The following is an 18,421-nucleotide window of genomic DNA, read 5'->3' on the forward strand; positions in this document are numbered from 1 at the left end:
AGAGAAAAGGTATATGAAGGCCGCTTTGTGGTCATTTTGTTGGGGATTATTAAACATTTGCTATTTGTGTTATTTCTCTTGTCAAAAGGAAAATAAACAAGTACTGGGTGTCTAGTTAGGACTGTGCCTCGTTTCTCGCTGTGAGTTGTGCTCTCAAAAGCTTAGCAAAACATTGTTACAAAAATGCTGTAATTAAGATTCATTTAGAGAAATTTGGGTAAAAAAAATGTGTTTAAGAAGATTATCAAGTTATGACTCAGCCTAACCATGTAAATCTTTTAAAAAAGTATCAGAAGTTTCATAAGAAGCTCCATTTAGAAACCTCTCTACTGTTCTCCCCAGGAAACTTATATTATGAATAGAGAGATTAAGAAGAATAATCTGACATTTTGGAGGCTCAGATGTTTAGAGATAGGATATTTATCCTACAAGATAGGATATTTATTCTACAAGATAGTTAAAAATTTTACAAGCCAATTTGGGGTTGTGGTATGGATATATTTTATATATCCCAAAATAGGGAGTTTTGTAATTAAATTATCTGCCCTTCTTGCTAATATCTTCTTATTCTTCTCTCTAGATCAGTGGCTCTCAAATTTGAGCATGCATCAGAATTACCTGGGGGGCTTGTTAAAATCTAAATTGCCCTCAGAGATTCTGATTCTATCTGTAGGTCCGGGATGGGCTCTGAAATCGCATTTCTAACTAGTTTCCACATAATATTGATGCTGCTGGTCTGGGACCACACTTTGAGAACCACTGTTCTAGATCATTGTAAACCTGGCTGCACATTAAAATTACCTAAGAGTTTTAAAAATACCCAATAGTTGGCCATACCAGACCAATTGAATCAGAACATCTCTGTGAGGGGATCCTGGTCATAGAATGTTTCAGAAGCAACTCTCACGATTCTGTTGTGTAGTCAAGGTTGAGAATCATTGTTCTAGGCGAAACTTACTTATATTCCAGCCTTCAAAGATCATGAGACCAAAGCAGTTAATAGCTAGCAGTTGGGTGCTTCTTAAACTGCAGGCTTCATTGCCCTCTGTCTGGCCAGCCCAAGCTGCAGGGTGGCATCCTCCCATGCCAAGGAGTATCAGTTCCTGGAGCTAGTTTGAAGTTTGTGCTATCAGCAAGATTACAGAAGGTTCTCTGGGAGTTTTCTTCTGCCTGATAACTGGGAAGGCAGCCTGAGTCAGAACAGGTTCATGTTGTACTTTGGCATGTGATAGCTAATAGCTAGTCTGGGAGACAATGAATCATTCTAGCTTTTTAAAAGAAAGGCAGCAAAACAATATTTCTTACTGCTTTCTCTGATATTTTCTTATTTAAGCCCCAAACAGCAACTAGATCAAGGCTAAAAGAATTATCTGCATTTTTACAGATGAGAAAACTGAGGCCCAAAGGAGTTAAGTGAACTTCCCAAGGTCACAAGGAAGTGGCAGAGCTGTGAGTGAACTTGGGGCTGTCTGACTCCAAAGGCAATATACACAAATCAATAGATGTGATACACCATATTAACAAATTGAAGAATAAAAGCCATAAGATCATCTCAATAGATGCAGAACAAGCTTTTGATAAAATTCAACACCAATTTACGATAAAAACTCTCCAGAAAGTCGGCATAGAGGGAACCTACCTCAACATAATATAGGCCATGTATGACAAACCCACAGCAAACATTACTCTCAATGGTGAAAAACTGAAAGCATTTCCTCTAAAATCAGGAACAAGACAAGGATATCCACTCTCACCACTATTATTCAACATAGTTTTGGAAGTCCTAGCCATGGCAGTCAGAGAAGAAAAAGAAAAGGAATCCAAACTGGCAAAGAAGAAGTAAAACTGTCACTGTTTGCAGATGACGTTATACTATACATAGAAAATCCTAAAGATGCCACCAGAAAACTACTAGAGCTAATCAATGAACTTAATAAACTCACAGGATACAAAATTAACACACAGAAATCTCTTGCACTCCTATACATTAAAAATGAAAATTCAGAAGGAGAAATTAAGGAAACAATCCCATTTACCACTGCAATAAAAGGATAAAATACCTAGGAATAAACCTACCAAAGGAAGCAAAAGACCTGTATGCAGAAAACTATGATACTGATGAAAGAAATCAAAGATGACACAAACAGATGGAGAGATATACCATGTTCTAGGATTGGAAGAATCAACATTGTGAAAGTGACTGTAGTACCCAAAGCAATCTACGGATTCAATGCAATTGCTATCAAATTACCAACGGAATTTTTCACAGAACTAGAGCAAAAATTTTTACAATTTGAATGGAAATACAAAAGACCTCAAATAGCAAAAGCAATCTTGAGGAAAAAAAGAAAAAAAACAGAGCTGGAGGAATCAGGCTCCCTGATTTCAGACTCTACTACAGGGCTACAGTAATCAAGACAGTATGGTACTGGCACAAAACAGAAATATAGATCAGTGGAGCAAGCTAGAAAGCCCAGAGATAAACCCACACACATGGTTACCTTATCTTTGACAAAGGAGGCTAGAATATACAATGGAGCAAAGACAGCCTCTTCAATAAGTGGAGCTGGGAAAACTGGGCAGCTACATGTAAAAGAATGAAATTAGAACACTTCCTAACACCATTCACAAAAATAAACTCAAAATGGATTAAAGACCTAAACGTAAGGCCAGACACTATAAAACTCTTAGAGGAAAACATAGGCAGAACACTCTTTGACATAAATCGCAGCAAGATCTTTTTTGACCCACCTCCTAGAGAGATGGAAATAAAAACAAAAATAAACAAATGGGACCTAATGAAATTTAAGAGCTTTTGCACAGCAAAGGAAACCATAAACAAGACGAAAAGACAACCCTCAGAATGGGACAAAATATTTGCAAATGAAGCAATGGACAAAGGATTAATCTCCAAAATATATAAGCAGCTCATGCAGCTCAATATCAAAAAAATAAACAACCCAATCCAAAAATGGGCAGAAGACCTAAATAGACATTTCTCCATGGAAGACATACAGATTGCCAACAAACACATGAAAAGATGCTCAACGTCACTAATTAGTAGAGAAATGCAAATCAAAACTACAATGAGGCATCACCTCACAGCAGTCAGAAAGGCCGTCATCACAAAATCTACAAACAATAAATGATGGAGAGGTGTGGAGAAAAGGGAACCCTCTTGCACCCCTGGTGGGAATGTAAATTGATACAGCCACTATGGAAAACAGTACGGAGGTTCCTTAAAGAACTAAAAATAGAAGTACCATATGACCCAGCAATCCCACTACTGGGCATATACCCTGAGGCAACTATAATTCAAAAAGATACATGTACCACAATGTTCACTGCAGCACTATTTACAATTTCCAGGACATGGAGGCAACCTAAATGTCCAAAGACAGATGAATGGATAAAGAAGATATTGCACATATATACAATGGAATATTACTCAGCCATAAAAAGGAACGAAATTGGGTCATTTATAGAGATGTGGGTGGACCTAGAGACTGTCATTCAGAGTGAAGTAAGAAGGAAAAACAAGTATGGTATATTAATGCATATGTGTGGAATCTGAAAAAATTGGCATAAATGATCTTTTTTACAAAGCAGAAATAGAGACACAGATGTAGAGAGCAAACATGCATACCAAGGGGGAAAGGGGGAGGTGGGATGAATTGTAAGATTGGTATTGACATATATACACTATTGATACTATGTATAAAGTAGATAACTGATGAACCTACTGTATAGTACAGGGAACTCTACTCAATGTTCTGTGGTGACCTAAATGGGAAGGAAATCCAAAAAAGAGGGGATATATGTATACATATAGCTGATTCACTTTGCTGTACAGTAGAAACTAATACAACACTGTAAAGCAACTGCTCTAATAAAAATTAAAACAAAAACAAAAACTGTAAACCAATTACCTATATGAATTTAGATATGCTAACATTAAAAAAATTTTCAAGTAAAATCTAGCTTTGTATCAAAAAAACAAAAAAAACCATAGGCAGGGGGTTCCTGTCACCTCATCACTTTTGCAAAATTCCTCTGGTTGTCCAGAAACATAGATATTATGCAGGACTGGCTACATAATTTGTAGGTCCCAGTGCAAAATGAAACCATGGAGCCTCTTGTTAAAAAATTGTTAAGAATTCAAGAAGATAGCAGCAGAGCATTAAGCCAAGTGCAGAGCCCTGTGTGACTGCACAGAGCATCCACCCGTGGAGCCACCCCTGATGTTATGTGTTAATCTGCACAGACTACATATCAAACATTCTGAGCAAATAAGGTCTGTTCAGAGGCACCCTGGTGGGGAGGTAGGAGCCCCACATCTGAGCATGGAGATTCTGGATTGTAGTAATAGCTCTATGAATAACTTCCTGTTATTTCTGTTGACCTTGAGCATGTTATTTAACCTCTTGGAGGTTCAGTTTGCTTATCTGTAAGGTCGAGAGAGGGAGAAGTGGGGAAGTGGTGGACCGTGTCAGTGTTTCTCAAACTTTATTTATATGTTATTTATATTCATATACTACATTTTTAGTATAGCGGTTATGATCATGGACTCTGGACCCACACACCTGAGTTCTAATTTGGCTTTGCTGTATTCTAACTGTGTGACCTCAGTCAAGTGCCCCAGTTTCCTCATCTGTGAAATGCAGGTGGCTGTGCAGATTAAATAAGTTAACATAAGTAAAGTCCTTGGACTGATGGCTAATATGTAGCAAGAGCTACATAAGTGTTAATTATTACTTTGAATCATATGGCACATGTACTAGTACTAATTTTTTCTTCAATTTGACTCTTTAAAAAACTTTTATTGCAGTACAATTGCTTTACAAGGTTGTGTTAGTTTCTGTTGTACAACAAGTGAATCAGCTATATGTATACATATATCCCCATATCCCCTCCCTCATGAGCCCCCCTCCCATCTTCCCTATCCCACCCCTCTAGATCGTCACAAAGCATCGAGCTGATCGCCCTGTGCTATGCTGCAGCTTCCCACTAGCCATCCATTTTACATTTGGTAGTGTATATATGTCACTGCTACTCTCTCACTTCGTCCCAGCTTCCCCTTCCCTGCCTGTGTCCTCATGTCTGTTCTCTATGTCTGCGTCTTTATTCCTGCCCTGCCGCTAGGTTCATCAGTACTGTTTTTTTAGATTACATATATGTGCGTTAGCATGGTACTTGTTTTTCTCTTTCTGACTTACTTCACTCTGTATGATAGACTCTAGGTCCATCCACCTCATTATAAATAACTCAATTTTGTTCTTTTTTACGGCTGAGTAATATTCCATTGTATATATAGGCCACATATTCTTTACCATTCATCTGTCAATGGACATTTAGGTTGCTTCCATGTCCTGGAAATTGTAAATAGTGCTGCAGTGAACATTGTGGTACATGTATCTTTTTGAATTATAGTTGCCTCAGAGTATATGCCCAGTAGTGGGATTGCTGGATCATATGGTAGTTATATTTTTAGTTTTTTAAGGAACCTCCATACTGTTTTCCATAGTGGCTGTATCAATTTACATTCCCACCAGCAGTACAAGAGGGTTCCCTTTTCTCCACACCCTCTCCATCATTTATTGTTTGTAGATTTTGTGATGATGGCCATTCTGACCGGTGTGAGGTGATACCTCACTGTGGTTTTGATTTGCATTTCTCTAATGATTAGTGACGTTGAGCATCTTTTCATGTGTTTGTTGGCAATCTGTATGTCTTCCTTGGAGAAATGTCTATTTAGGTCTTCTGCCCATTTTTGGATTGGGTTGTTTGTTTTTTTTGATATTGAGCTACATGAGCTGCTTGTATATTTTGGAGGTTAATCCTTTGTCCGTTGCTTCATTTGCAAATACTTTGTCCCATTCTGAGGGTTGTCTTTTCATCTCATTTATGGTTTCCTTTGCTGTGCAAAAGCTTTTAAGTTTCATTAGGTCCCATTTGTTTATTTTTGATTTTATTCCCATTACTCTAGGAGGTGGGTCAAAAAAGATCTTGCTGCGATTTATGTCAAAGAGTGTTCTGCCTATGTTTTCCTCTAAGAGTTTTATAGTGTCTGGCCTTACGTTTAGGTCTTTAATCCATTTTGAGTTTATTTTTGTGAATGGTGTTAGGAAGTGTTCTAATTTCATTCTTTTACATGTGGCTGTCCAGTTTTCCCAGCTCCACTTATTGAAGAGGCTGTCTTTGCTCCATTGTATATTCTAGCCTCCTTTGTCAAAGATAAGGTAACCATATGTGTGTGGGTTTATCTCTGGGCTTTCTAGCTTGTTCCACTGATCTATATTTCTGTTTTTGTGCCAGTACTATACTGTCTTGATTACTGTAGCTTTGTAGTATAGTCTGAAGTCACGGAGCCTGATTCCTCCAGCTCCGTTTTTCGTTCTCAAGATTGCTTTGGCTATTCGGGGTCTTCTGTGTTCCATACAAATTGTGAAATTTTTTGTTCTAGTTCTGTGAAAAATGCCATTGGTAGTTTGATAGGGATTGCATTGAATCTGTAGATTGCTTTGGGTAGTATAGTCACTTTCACAATGTTGATTCTTCCAGTCCTAGAACATGGTATATCTTTCCATGTGTTTGTATCGTCTTTGATTTCTTTTGTAAGTGTCTTATAGTTTTCTGCATACAGGTCTTTTGCCTCCTTAGGTAGGTTTATTCCTAGATATTTTATTCTTTTTGTTGCAGTGGTAAATGGGAGTGTTTCCTTGATTTCTCTTTCTGAGTTTTCATTGTTAGTGTATAGGAATGCAAGAGATTTCTGTGCACGAAATTTTGTATCCTGCTACTTTACCAAATTCACTGATTAGCTCTAGTAGTTTTCTGGTGGCATCTTTAGGGTTATATATGTAGAGTATCATGTCATCTCCAAACAGTGACAGTTTTACTTCTTCTTTTCCAATTTGGATTCATTTTATTTCTTTTTCTTCTCCAATTGCTATGGCTAAAACTTCCAAACTATGTCGAATAATAGTGCTGAGAGTGGGTACCCTTGTCTTGTTCCTGATCTTAGAGGAAATGCTTTCAGTTTTTTACCATTGAGAATGATGTTGGCTGTGGGTTTGTCATATATGGAGTTTATTATATTGAGGTAGGTTTCCTCTATTCCCTGTTTCTGGAGAGTTTTTATCATAAATGTGTGTTGAAGTTTATCAAAAGCTTGTTCTGCATCTATTGAGATTATCATATCGTTTTTATTCTTCAGTTTGTTAATGTGGTGTGTCACATTGAATGATTTGCATATATTGAAGAATCCTTGCATTCCTGGGATAAACCCCACTTGATCATGGTGTATGATCCTTTTAATGTGCTGTTGGATTCTGTTTGCTAGTATTTGTTGAGGATTTTTTCATCTATGTTCATCAGTGATATTGGCCTGTAATTTTCTTTTTTTGGTGACATCCTCATCTGGTTTTGGTATCAGGGTGATGGTGGCCTCGTAGGATGAGTTTGGGAGTGTTTTTCCTTCTGCTATATTTTGGAAGAGTTTGAGAAGGAAAGATGTTAACTCTTTTCTAAATGTTTTATAGAATTCACCTGTGAAGCCATCTGGCCCTGGGCTTTTGTTTGTTGGAAGATATTTATTCACAGTTTCAATTTCAGACTTGTGATTGGTCTGTTCATGTTTTCTATTTCCTCCTGGTTCAGTCTTGGAAGGTTGTAGTTTTCTAAGAATTTGTCCATTTCTTCCAGGTTGTCCATTTTATTGGCATAGAGTTGCTTGTAGTAATCTCTCATGACCCTTTGTATTTCTGCGGTGTCAGTTGTTACTTCTCCTTTTTCATTTCTAATTCTGTTGCTTTGAGTCTTCTCCCTTTTTCTCCTGATGAGTCTGGAAAAATGTTTTATCAATTTTATCTTCCCAAAGAATCAGCTTTTAGTTTTATTGATCTTTGGTATTGTTTCTTTCATTTCTTTTTCATTTATTTCTGATCTGATCTTTATGATTTCTTTCCTTCTGCTGACTTTGGGGTTTTTTGTTCTTTCTCTAATTGCTTTCGGTGTCAGGTTAGGTTGTTTATTTGAGTTTTTTCTTGAGGTAGGATTGTATTGCTATAAACTTCCTTTTTAGAACTGCTTTTGCTGCATCCCATAGGTTTTGGGTCGTCGTGTTTTCATTGTCATTTGTTTCTAGGTATTTTTTGATTTCCTCTGTGATTTCCTCAGTGATCCCTTGGTTGTTTAGTAGTGTATTGTTTAGCCTCCATGTGTTGTAGTTTTTACAGTTTTTTTTCCTGTAATTGATATCTAGTCTCATAGTGTTGTGGTTGGAAAAGATGCTTGATACAATTTCAATTTTCTTAAATTTACGGAGGCTTGATTTGTGACCCAAGGTGTGATCTATCCTGGAGAATGTTCCGTGTGCACTTGAGAAGAAAGTGTATTCTGTTGTTTTTGGATGGAATGTCCTAGAAATATCAATTAAGTCCATCTGGTCTAATGTGTCATTTAAAGCTTGTGTTTTCTTATTTATTTTCTTTGGATGATCTGTCCATTGGTGTAAGTGGAGTGTTAAAGTCACCTACTATTATTGTGTTACTGTTCATTTCCCTGTTTATGGCTGTTAACATTTGCCTTATGTATTGAGGTGCTCCTGTGTTGGGTGAATAGATATTTACAATTGTTATATCTTCTTGGATTGATCCCTTGATCATTATATAGTGTCCTTCCTTGTCTCTTGTAATAGTCTTTATTTTATTTTATTTTATTTTATTTATTTTATTTTATTTTGCGGTACGTGGGCCTCTCACTGTCGTGGCCTCTCCCGTTGCGGAGCACAGGCTCTGGACATGCAAGCTCAGCGTCCATGGCTCACGGGCCCAGCCACTCCGCGGCATGTGGGATCCTCCCAGACCGGGCCATGAACCCGTGTCCCCTGCATCGGCAGGCAGACTCTCAACCACTGTGCCACCAGGGAAGCCCTAGTCTTTATTTTAAAGTGTATTTTATCTGATATGCATATTGCTACTCCAGCTTTCTTTTGATTTCCATTTGCATGGAATTTCTTTCTCCATCCCCTCACTTTCAGTCTGTATGTGTCCCTAGGTCTGAAGGTGGTCTCTTGTAGACAACATATATATGGGTCTTGTTTTTGTATCCATTCAGCCAGTCTGTGTCTTTTGGCTGGGGCATTTAATCCATTTTCATTTGAGGAAATTATTGATATGTATGTTTCTGTTACTGTTTTCTTAACTGTTTTGGATTTGTTTTTGTAAGTCTTTTCCTTCTCTTGCGTTTCCTGCCTAGAGAAGTTCCTTTAGCATTTTTTTGTAAAGCTGGTGTGGTGGTGCTGAATTCTCTTAACTTTTGCTTATCTGTAAAACTTTTGATTTCTCCATCAAATCTGAATGAGATCCTTGCTGGGTAGAGTAATCTTGGTTGTAGGTTTTTCCCTTTCATCAGTTTAAATATATCTTGCCACTCCCTTCTGGCCTGTAGAGTTTCTGCTGAAAGATCAGCTGTTAACCTTATGGGAATTCCCTTGTATGTTATTTGTTGTTTTTCCCTTGCTGCTTTTAATATTTTTTCATTGTGTTTAATTTCTATTAGTTTGATTAATATGTGTCTCGGCATGTTTCTCCTTGGGTTTATCCTGTATGGGACTCTCTGCATGTCTTGGACTTGATTGACTATTTCCTTTCCCATGTTGGGGAAGTTTTCAACTATAATCTCTTCAAATATTTTCTCCGACCCTTTCTTTTTTCTTCTTCTTCTGGGATGCCTATAATTCATTGTTCGTACGCTTAATGTTGTTCCAGAGGTCTCTGAGACTGTCCTTAATTCTTTTCATTCTTTTTTCTGTATTCTTCTCCCTGGAAGTTATTTCCACCTTTCTATCTTCCAGCTCACTTATCCATTCTTCTGCCTCAGTTTTCCGCTATTTTTTATTTAATTAAAAAAATTAAAGTATTTTTAATTTCAGTTATTGTGTTGTTCATTACTGTTTGTTGGCTCTTTAGTCCTTCTAAGTCCTTGTTAAACGTTTCTTGTATTTTCTCTATTCTCTTTCCAAGATTTTTGATCATCTTTACTATCATTACTCTGAATTCTTTTTCAGGTAGTTTGCCTATTTCCTCTTCATTTATTTGGCCTTGTGGGTTTTTATCTTGCTCCTTTGCCTATAAGATATTTCTCTGTCTTCTCATTTTGTCTAATTTACAGTATTTGAGGTCTTCTTTCCCTCGGCTGCAGGGTCATAGTTCCTCTTGCTTCTGTTCTCTGCCCCCGGTGGTGGGGTTGGTCCAGTGCCTTGTGTAGGCTTCCTGATCGGAGGGACTGGTGCCTGCGTTCTGGTGGGTGGAACTGAGTATTTTCCCTCTGATGAGCAGGGCCATGTCATGTGGTATGTTTTGGGGTGTCTGTGAGCTTACTATCACTTTAAGTAGTCTGTGTGCTGATGAATGGGTTTTTGTTCTTGTCTTGTTTGTTGTTTAGTGTGAGGCGTCCAGCGTTGTTAGCTGCTGGCAGTTGGGTGGAGCTGGGTCTTGGATTCAGATAGAGGCCTCCAAGAGAGCCCTTGGTGATTAATCTTCCCCGGGGCCAGGAATTCTCTAGTGGTCCAGCATCCCGGGCTCAGTGCTCCCACTCCAGAGCCTCAGGCTTGACTTCTGGTTGAGGGACCATGACCCCGCAAGTCGCTCGTCCCAGACAAATGGTAAAAAGTAAAATCATACAAACAGAAACAAGGAAACATGCACACACACAAAGAAACAAAAACAGAACAAAATAAATCAAATAGCAAAACAACCAGACGAACAAAAGAACCCAAGAAGAAAATCAAACAATTAAGAAGAAAGCTGACAAAAACCCCGAACCAAAAAACAAAACCAAAGCAGAGTGCCAGCTGGAGAATGAAGCAAAGAAACAAAGCAAACCAACAAAAATCATATTAAAAAAAAGAGAAAAAGAGAAAGGGGAAAGAAGACAGAAGAGCAGAAAAGCAACATAAAACAAATATTTAAAAAAATAGAAAATATATTAAAGAAAAAAAAGACAAACAAAATCCCAGAGAAATGGTGAAAACAAAATCAAACAGAAACAGAAACAAGGAAACACACACACACATAAAAGAAACAAAAACAGAGCCAAATAAAACAAAAAGCCAGAGAACAACAAGACAAATAGAATTGAAAAATGAAATCAAACAATTAGGATTAAAAGTAACAAAAACACATAACCTAAAAACAAAACCAAAGCAGTGTGCCAACTGAAGAAGAAAGCAAGGAGACAACAAAGTGATAAAAATGATTAGAAAGATAATAAAATAAAAAGGGAAAAAACACAGGACAACAGAAAAGCAAAGTATAAATAGAAATGTATAAAAAAATTTTTAAAAAGTTATACAGCAGAGATCCCAAAAGACTAAATAAACAAAACAAGAAAACCCCCCAAAACAACAAGAAACAAAAAAAGAAAGAAAAAGAAACCAAAAAAAAAGCTAGAACCAACAACAGAATGAATCAAAACATAATAAAGTCGATAGTAATAATTATGTTTCCATGGGGTGTCTGCTGTAAGTGTCCTTGCACACGCCGTGAGCCACAGCCCCCCTCTGCCTCCCCAGGAGGCTCTCCTCTGCCTCTGGGCTGGTCTCTGGACCTGCTGTGAGCACTGTGGGGACCACTCAGGCTCTGATCTGGCCCAGTTCCTGCATGTGCTGCCCCCAAAGTCCACAGCTGCCAGAGCTAGACTGTTTTTTTTTTTTAAATAAATTTATTTATTTATTTTTGGCTGTGTTGGGTCTTCGTTTCTGTGTGAGGGCTTTCTCTAGTTGCGGCGAGCGGGGGCCACTCTTCATCACGGTGCACGGGCCTCTCACTGTCGCGGCCTTCTCTTGTTGCGGAGCACAGGCTCCAGACGTGCAGGCTCAGTAGCTGTGGCGCACGGGCTTAGTTGCTCCACGGCATGTGGGATCTTCCCAGACCAGGGCTCGAACCCGTGTCCCCTGCATTGGCAGGCAGATTCTCAACTACTGTGCCACCAGGGAAGCCCTAGACTGTTTTCATTTGTGGGAACACTCAGTGTCTACTCAGATATTCCATAGACGCAGGGTCTACCTAACTGATTGTGGGGATTTAATCTGCAGCTTGTACAGCTGGTGGAAAGATTGTCCATCTTCTTCCTTAGTCACCCCATCCCTGGGGTTCAGCTTTGGTTTTATCCCCACCTCTACATGTGGTCCACCCACAGGAGTCTTGTCCTGAGTCTGCCTTGGAGCTCTTGGGTCTGCCCCTGTGAGGACCAGGCGCAGAGGTGGTATGACTGCTTGGATCATGGGAGCCCCAGGGGCGCCAAATGCGCAGGGAAGCCGGCGGCCACGGGTGCAAGAGATATGGCCCTAGCGAGGGCCTTTTCTGCCTCCCGGCGTAAGGCACATGAGGGCCAGCCCTGAGGGGGCTTTTTTTATTGTCACTGGCAGGTGCTGGCATGTAGGTAGAGAGAGGCTACAGTAATGGCTTCTCCCCCTGTGTGTGACTGATCAATAGCACCCTGCTTCCATGGCAGTCCAGTCTTCCTCCCTAGGCATTCCCTGCTGCAGATTTCCTCCCTCCCATCCCCTCAGTCCGTCTCCCCACAGCCAACAGCAGTTCTCGCTCTGAGCCTGTTCTCCAGTCCTCATGCACCAGCTCCCAGCCCCTTTGCACACCTGTGAATACATGTCCCAGTCCCGGGCACGTATGTCCACAGTATGGACCGTCTGTGTGTTTCTCACTCGGCCCTGTCTGCCACAGACTGGCCACTTCACCGTCTTCCGACAGCCTCTAATGCTTCCCCTCTGTCCCAGTCTATTTCCCCGTCAGAGAGGGGTTTTCCCCCAATTCAGGTCTCTCTCCTCTGTTTCAGCTTCCTCTCCTTGGGGTGCAGGTCCTGTCCTGCTTCCTCTCCTCCTCCTTCTCCCTTCTTTTTTTCCATCCTACCCAGTTATGCAGGGATCTTTATAGTCCTTTCCAGTGTCCAAGGTCTTCTGCTAGTTTTCAGCTGGTGTTCTGTGAGAATTGTTGCACCTACAGATGTATTCCTGATGCATCCGTGGAGAGAGATGAACTCCATGTCCACCTACTCTCCACCATCTTGAATCTCCTTGACTCACTTTTAGAATTTAAAAATAATCACCAGATTCATGGGAATGTATATATTTTTCTAGTATTTGTGAAAGTGAATCATAATCATATAATATTTTTTAAAGTTCATTCATATACTCTCTAAAATCGGTCCAAATATTAACAATGGAATAGTCACCACACTGTGGGTAACACTGTACTAGATGTTGGAGGCTTCTTCTAGCTTAAATAGTCCAGGAAAAGATGAATAAATTCATGTGTATTTGTGTTTGTGCCTTCATTCACTTGACAAATACATGACTCTAATATTTCTACCCACTGCATTCATTTCTACCCATAATAGCATCTTTCCATTGGTTAGCTTCTTGTTCCAGTGGAAAAATGTTTAAACAGAAAAGAGAGATTGTGAATGAATCATATAAATGCTTAGAATTTTCATGAGTCGGTGGGGTCCTCTCAAGAGATCCCTTAAAGTCTAACAAGGGATGAGGCTTAGGGTAGTGAAAAATTGGTACAAAATGCTTACAGGAAGGCATAGGATGGCCTTCGGATGTGAGGAGTCTTCTGGGAGACATATGTTCTTTCCTTTGAATCCTGTGTTTTCCCCCCACTTCCCTCTACCGAAATCCTATCTTATAGGCCCAGTTCAAATTCTACCTCCTAAGTCCTTTCCAGCTATTCTGACTGGAAGTTTCCTTTTTCTCATCTGAAGAGTGCTTTACAATCATAGGTATTTATTAAGCACGAACTATGTTCCGGCACAGAGGTCACCGGGTTGAACACCCATATCCCTGACCTCAAGGAGTGGATGGGCTACAACTCAATGACTCTCTATGCTGCCTTGCCCAGGCTGGTTGATTCACACATATTTGTCTTGCCTCCCTTAAGGCTGAGTTACTTATTCTTTACTTTCCTATTCCTCAGAGCACCTAAGGACTCTCCTTAGCTAAGTATTTGTTGCCAGAGACCCCAGGGTTACCAAGTTGTATAGGAAATATAAAAATAATAACTAAGGAACTTTCAAATTAGTCTTCACTTAAACATCCCTCTCAAGTTATCATGAGCACCAATCCCCAGCAATTTCGTAAACATCGGTGATGGTCATATAGGATAAACATGTAATGTGAATATAATATAAATTGATCCCAAAGGAAAACTAGAAATCTTAGGAATGATACAGGACTTCCTGAAGGCAGTGAAAGTGAGTTTAGAGAGAGCAATAGTAATTCACTCAAAGCTGTGGACGTTGATGACCCAGCAGAGTCCTATCAGTTATCAATAGAAGGAGAGAAAGCAACAAGGATGATGGTATGATGGGTACTTCCCAAGAGAATGATCGGAATATCAAAGGATGAAGAAAGATCTTGGGGAAAAAATGAAAAACTTGAATATTTTGCAAAGTCAACAAAAAGTGAGGGCTGTTAAATGGTGCCATGATACAATTTGGTCAAAAAACTGTGCCTAAAACCCCATACTTAATTCATAGTTTGCTCATTTAAAAAACATGGCATGATTGATTGCCATTTTAATTTTGTTGAATGTAAGGTAAATAAAATTTTTCATAATTTTTAGTTTCTAAGAATTCCAATCAGCCTTTCCCACCCTCATTTTTATATGTTATTTTTGTCCTTTTTAAAAATGTGGATTCATTTTAAGTGGACTTTCTATGATACTAATTATCCACCAGAAGAACATCCAGTAATAGGATTCAGTGAAGTGATGGATTGATCAGTATCTTTCTTCAAAACTCACAACCAAGATCATAACAGGCAGAAAGGGCACAACTGGCTTTTTTGACTCTAAAGCAGGAAGTAGGGATCCACAGAACCAGCCAGATTTCTCTGGAATAGTGATGCCCAGCCCAGCTAGGAGGTAATTTTGAGATAAGCCTGATCAAGGTCTTAGAAGGGAACTCTCAAGGCTTCAAAGGAAGTTGCTTACCCACAAAGCACCAGACCGCAAACCGGATCCACGTGATGGTGGAGAGCTTTAGCATGAGATAGATGTTCACCAGCATGGCAAAGGCAGGCACAAAGGGGAGACAGGGAGCCATATAGGGCAGCTTCTTGGGGTTCTCTGGCTGCTGCAGGATCACAAACACCAGGATGCTGATCAGCAGCACCATCAGAATGACCAGAAGGATGGCCCACCAGCTCTGCTTTGAGATGTAGTCGGAACCAAAGATGATGAAGGAGCAGAAGATGAACATGAGGATGAAGAGCAGAAGCACGCAGATGGTCACCGTGTGCCCTGTAGCTGCTGTGGGCCGGTCCATTTTGCCTGGAAGGCCCAGCCGGATCCTCATGGTGTAGTAACGGGGCCCAATCAGCTTCTTTAACTTGATGAGATAAATGTTTTCAGTTTCATCAGCTTCTATGCCTGTGGTCATGTCCACGGTGCCGTAGTTTGGGTGGTTGACGTTGTAGGTCGACTTGTCTGATTTCCCTATGAGCATCTCGTTGTCTCCCAAGGATGGTAAGTTCTTAGCCCCACATGTGTTGGTGGCTGGGCCGGAAAACTCTTCCCCTTCACTCACAGGAGAGCCAACTTCCTTCTCACAGTCAGCCAGAATGCCCTCCTTCTTTGTGTGCTCCTGAGACAAAAACTTGACAAACCCGTCAATGTCACTTTCTGGTTGGTATCGAAGGAGCAAGACGCAGACAGAGACCAAGGTGTAGGCGAGGAGGGTGCCGATGGACATCATCTCAATCAGATCTCTCAGGCTGACTAATAGGGAGAGGAGAGCCGCCAGGAACCCCGACACAATGCAGGCCACCACTGGGGTCTCTGTGTAGGAGCTCACGTGAGCCAGGAACCTGAAGGGAGGGGCAAGCAGAGGGTTCACGGTGAGCTACACGTGGGGATTGATTCAGCATGGTTTAACACCTCCTGGTCCTGTTTCTCCAGCTTACTTCTGGATTCACTGCTTTAAATACAGCTGCTATTCCCTACCCCAGGATTTGGTTCCCGGAGTAGAATTTAAACAGAATTTACTTTAATTCCTTGAGTTTGAGCCGAACTTCTCTATTAAAGTTCCTACTTCATTATGTGATGTGATGGGTTGATTGAATCTAGGGGATTCTCAGAAATCCAAATTGAAGCACAGGCTTTGCTATGAAGAAGGGATACTTGGCAAAGTCATACATCTGCTTGGGGGTCCTCTACACCTGTGTTACCCGAAGTGTGGTCCATGGATCAACAGCATCAGCATCACCTTGGAACTCGTTAGAAATATGTATTCTGAGGTTTTACCTGAGACCTACCATGTCAGACTCTCTGGGAGTGGGGCCCAACAAAGTCTACACTTTAAAAAACCTCCAGAGGATTCGGATTTATGCCAGAGCTTGAGAAGCACTTGCTGTACAACAGAAGTACAGGGATTTGGTTGGCAAAGTAGTACAGTTGTTGAGAACATGTGCTCCTGGATGAAACCTAAATCCGGCCACTTACTAACTGGAGAAGATAGAGAAGACCAACAAGGGTGACTGAGTGGCACCCTTCTTTAGCAGTTCCTGGAGGCTTAGGTAGGTTCCCGCCCTCCTCCTCTCTCATTCTGGCACTCCCTGCTCCCTCCTCTTCCATTCCTCCCTTATTTCCATGTTTCAGTCCATGAAACAGGAATATAAACTGTGCTCGGAGCCCCAGCATCTTTCCTCTCGGTTTTCTTTGACAGCTGAAAAACGTTTTGGGTGTGTGAAGTTGTCACACCTCCACTATGGTCAGCCTTTTCTTTTTTTTTAACATCTTTTTTTACATCTTTATTGGAGCATAATTGCTTTACAATGGTGTGTTAGTTTCTGCTTTAAAACAAAGTGAATCAGTTATACATATACATATATCCCCATATCAACTCCCTCTTGCGGCTCCCTCCCTCCCACCCTACCTATCCCACCGCTCTAGGTGGTCACAAAGCACGGAGCTGATCTCCCTGTGCTATGCGGCTGCGGGGAGGGGAAGGGTAAGCTGGGACGAAGTGAGAGAGTGGCATGGGCATAATGTACACTACCAAATATAAAATAGATAGCTAGTCAGCATTTTCTTGATCTTTCCAGCTCCCCCAAGGTCACAGCTCGGTGGTGACCTCAGGGGGTATGCGGAGGAAAGGGTGCAGAATGTGACAGCCGATGGCAGAGATAAAGTCCCTGAGCTGGATCCCTCTGCACTCCTGAGAGCTCCTTGGAGGTTTACTCCTTGTTTTGTGCGCTTGAAGAATGCCTTCCCTGCAAGCTCTTCACACAGTAGACACTAGGAACCAAGAGATGGGGCCACATCCCCTTTGTACCATGGGCAGATAGGCTACTTCATAGCCAGCTTAGGGGGCTGGAAGTGTCAGTGTACTGGTGTGGTTAAAAGTCTGGTTGTCGGGATCAGACAGTCCTGGGTTCAAATCCTGACCCCGCCACCCAGCAGCTGGGGGATTTGGGGCAAGTTTTTTTTTTAACCTCTCTGAGTATATTCATCTAGTATACTCTTCTGTAAAACAGAGTTATTGTGCTGACTAAATGGGATACCATATACCTGGTATACACAAATGTTCAATAAATGGTAGTGATTGTTGCTACTGTTATTAGGCTCTGTTCAGAGGGTCTTATCCTCTCTTTGATTGTAACTGTGAACTTTTTCAGCTTCAGAGAGGGCAGTCATCAGGCCTCAATCTGAGGGCAAGCCTCAAATGCCCCTGGGATGGGTTCTTCCTTCTGGAGGCCACCCAGTGTAGCATTTTGGCACTCATCATCTTTATACAATGTCAAATAAGAGGGGAGGGGGCCATTGGGGGGACATATTAGTTTGTTGCTAGATTGAGGGACCCAGAGTCAAACGGAGGGGCTGTTTTAGGACCTAAACTAATATCACTCAAACCCTTTGCCAAGATATATGACAAGTTCCATTGTCTATGTGACAGGCACTCACATCAGAATTACAGTCAGGCTGACAGTGGGTGACAGTCTCCCTGGGCAGGCCTGGAAGAATAGAATAAATGCCACCGAGCATAGCCCTTACCTGAAAAGGAGCCCATCGCCAGCCATGGCATAAATGATCCTCGGCATTGGGAAGAGGGAGCCCAGCAAGCTGACTGTCAGTCCTGCAACTGACCCGATGGCCACTATGAATTTTGCAGCATAGAACCCACGAGCCACAAACATCTCCATGAGTGGGGATTCCGTGTCAATAGCGTAATATGGCACCATCAGAGTTAAGATCATGCTCACCTGTTAAAACAAGAGGAAACATGGCTGGGGGTAGAGGGGTCTGTCTGAAGCATGGATGGAGGTCCCATAGGAGAGGAAAGAGGCCTGGTCCTGCATGGGAGCTGGGGTCTGCCACTTCGTGGCACGTGTCTTTACTGT

At 41.0% G+C, this 18,421-nt stretch overlaps 1 protein-coding gene across 1 annotated transcript in view; it reads right to left on the minus strand.

Annotated features, from left to right (window-relative positions):
• The window catches only part of SLC7A14 (solute carrier family 7 member 14), a 66,587-nt gene that overhangs the window by 7,478 nt on the left and 40,688 nt on the right, over positions 1–18,421 (minus strand). The window contains exons 5-6 of the mRNA XM_033855466.2: positions 18,075–18,283; positions 15,015–15,889 (exon numbers count right to left, since the gene is read on the minus strand). Of these exons, the coding sequence (XP_033711357.1) occupies positions 15,015–15,889; positions 18,075–18,283 (1,084 nt within the window). The remainder of the gene's footprint in view (positions 1–15,014; positions 15,890–18,074; positions 18,284–18,421) is intronic.

The sequence above is a fragment of the Tursiops truncatus genome, chromosome 4 (genome assembly GCF_011762595.2).
Source record: "Tursiops truncatus isolate mTurTru1 chromosome 4, mTurTru1.mat.Y, whole genome shotgun sequence".
Classification (NCBI taxonomy): Eukaryota; Metazoa; Chordata; class Mammalia; order Artiodactyla; family Delphinidae; genus Tursiops; species Tursiops truncatus.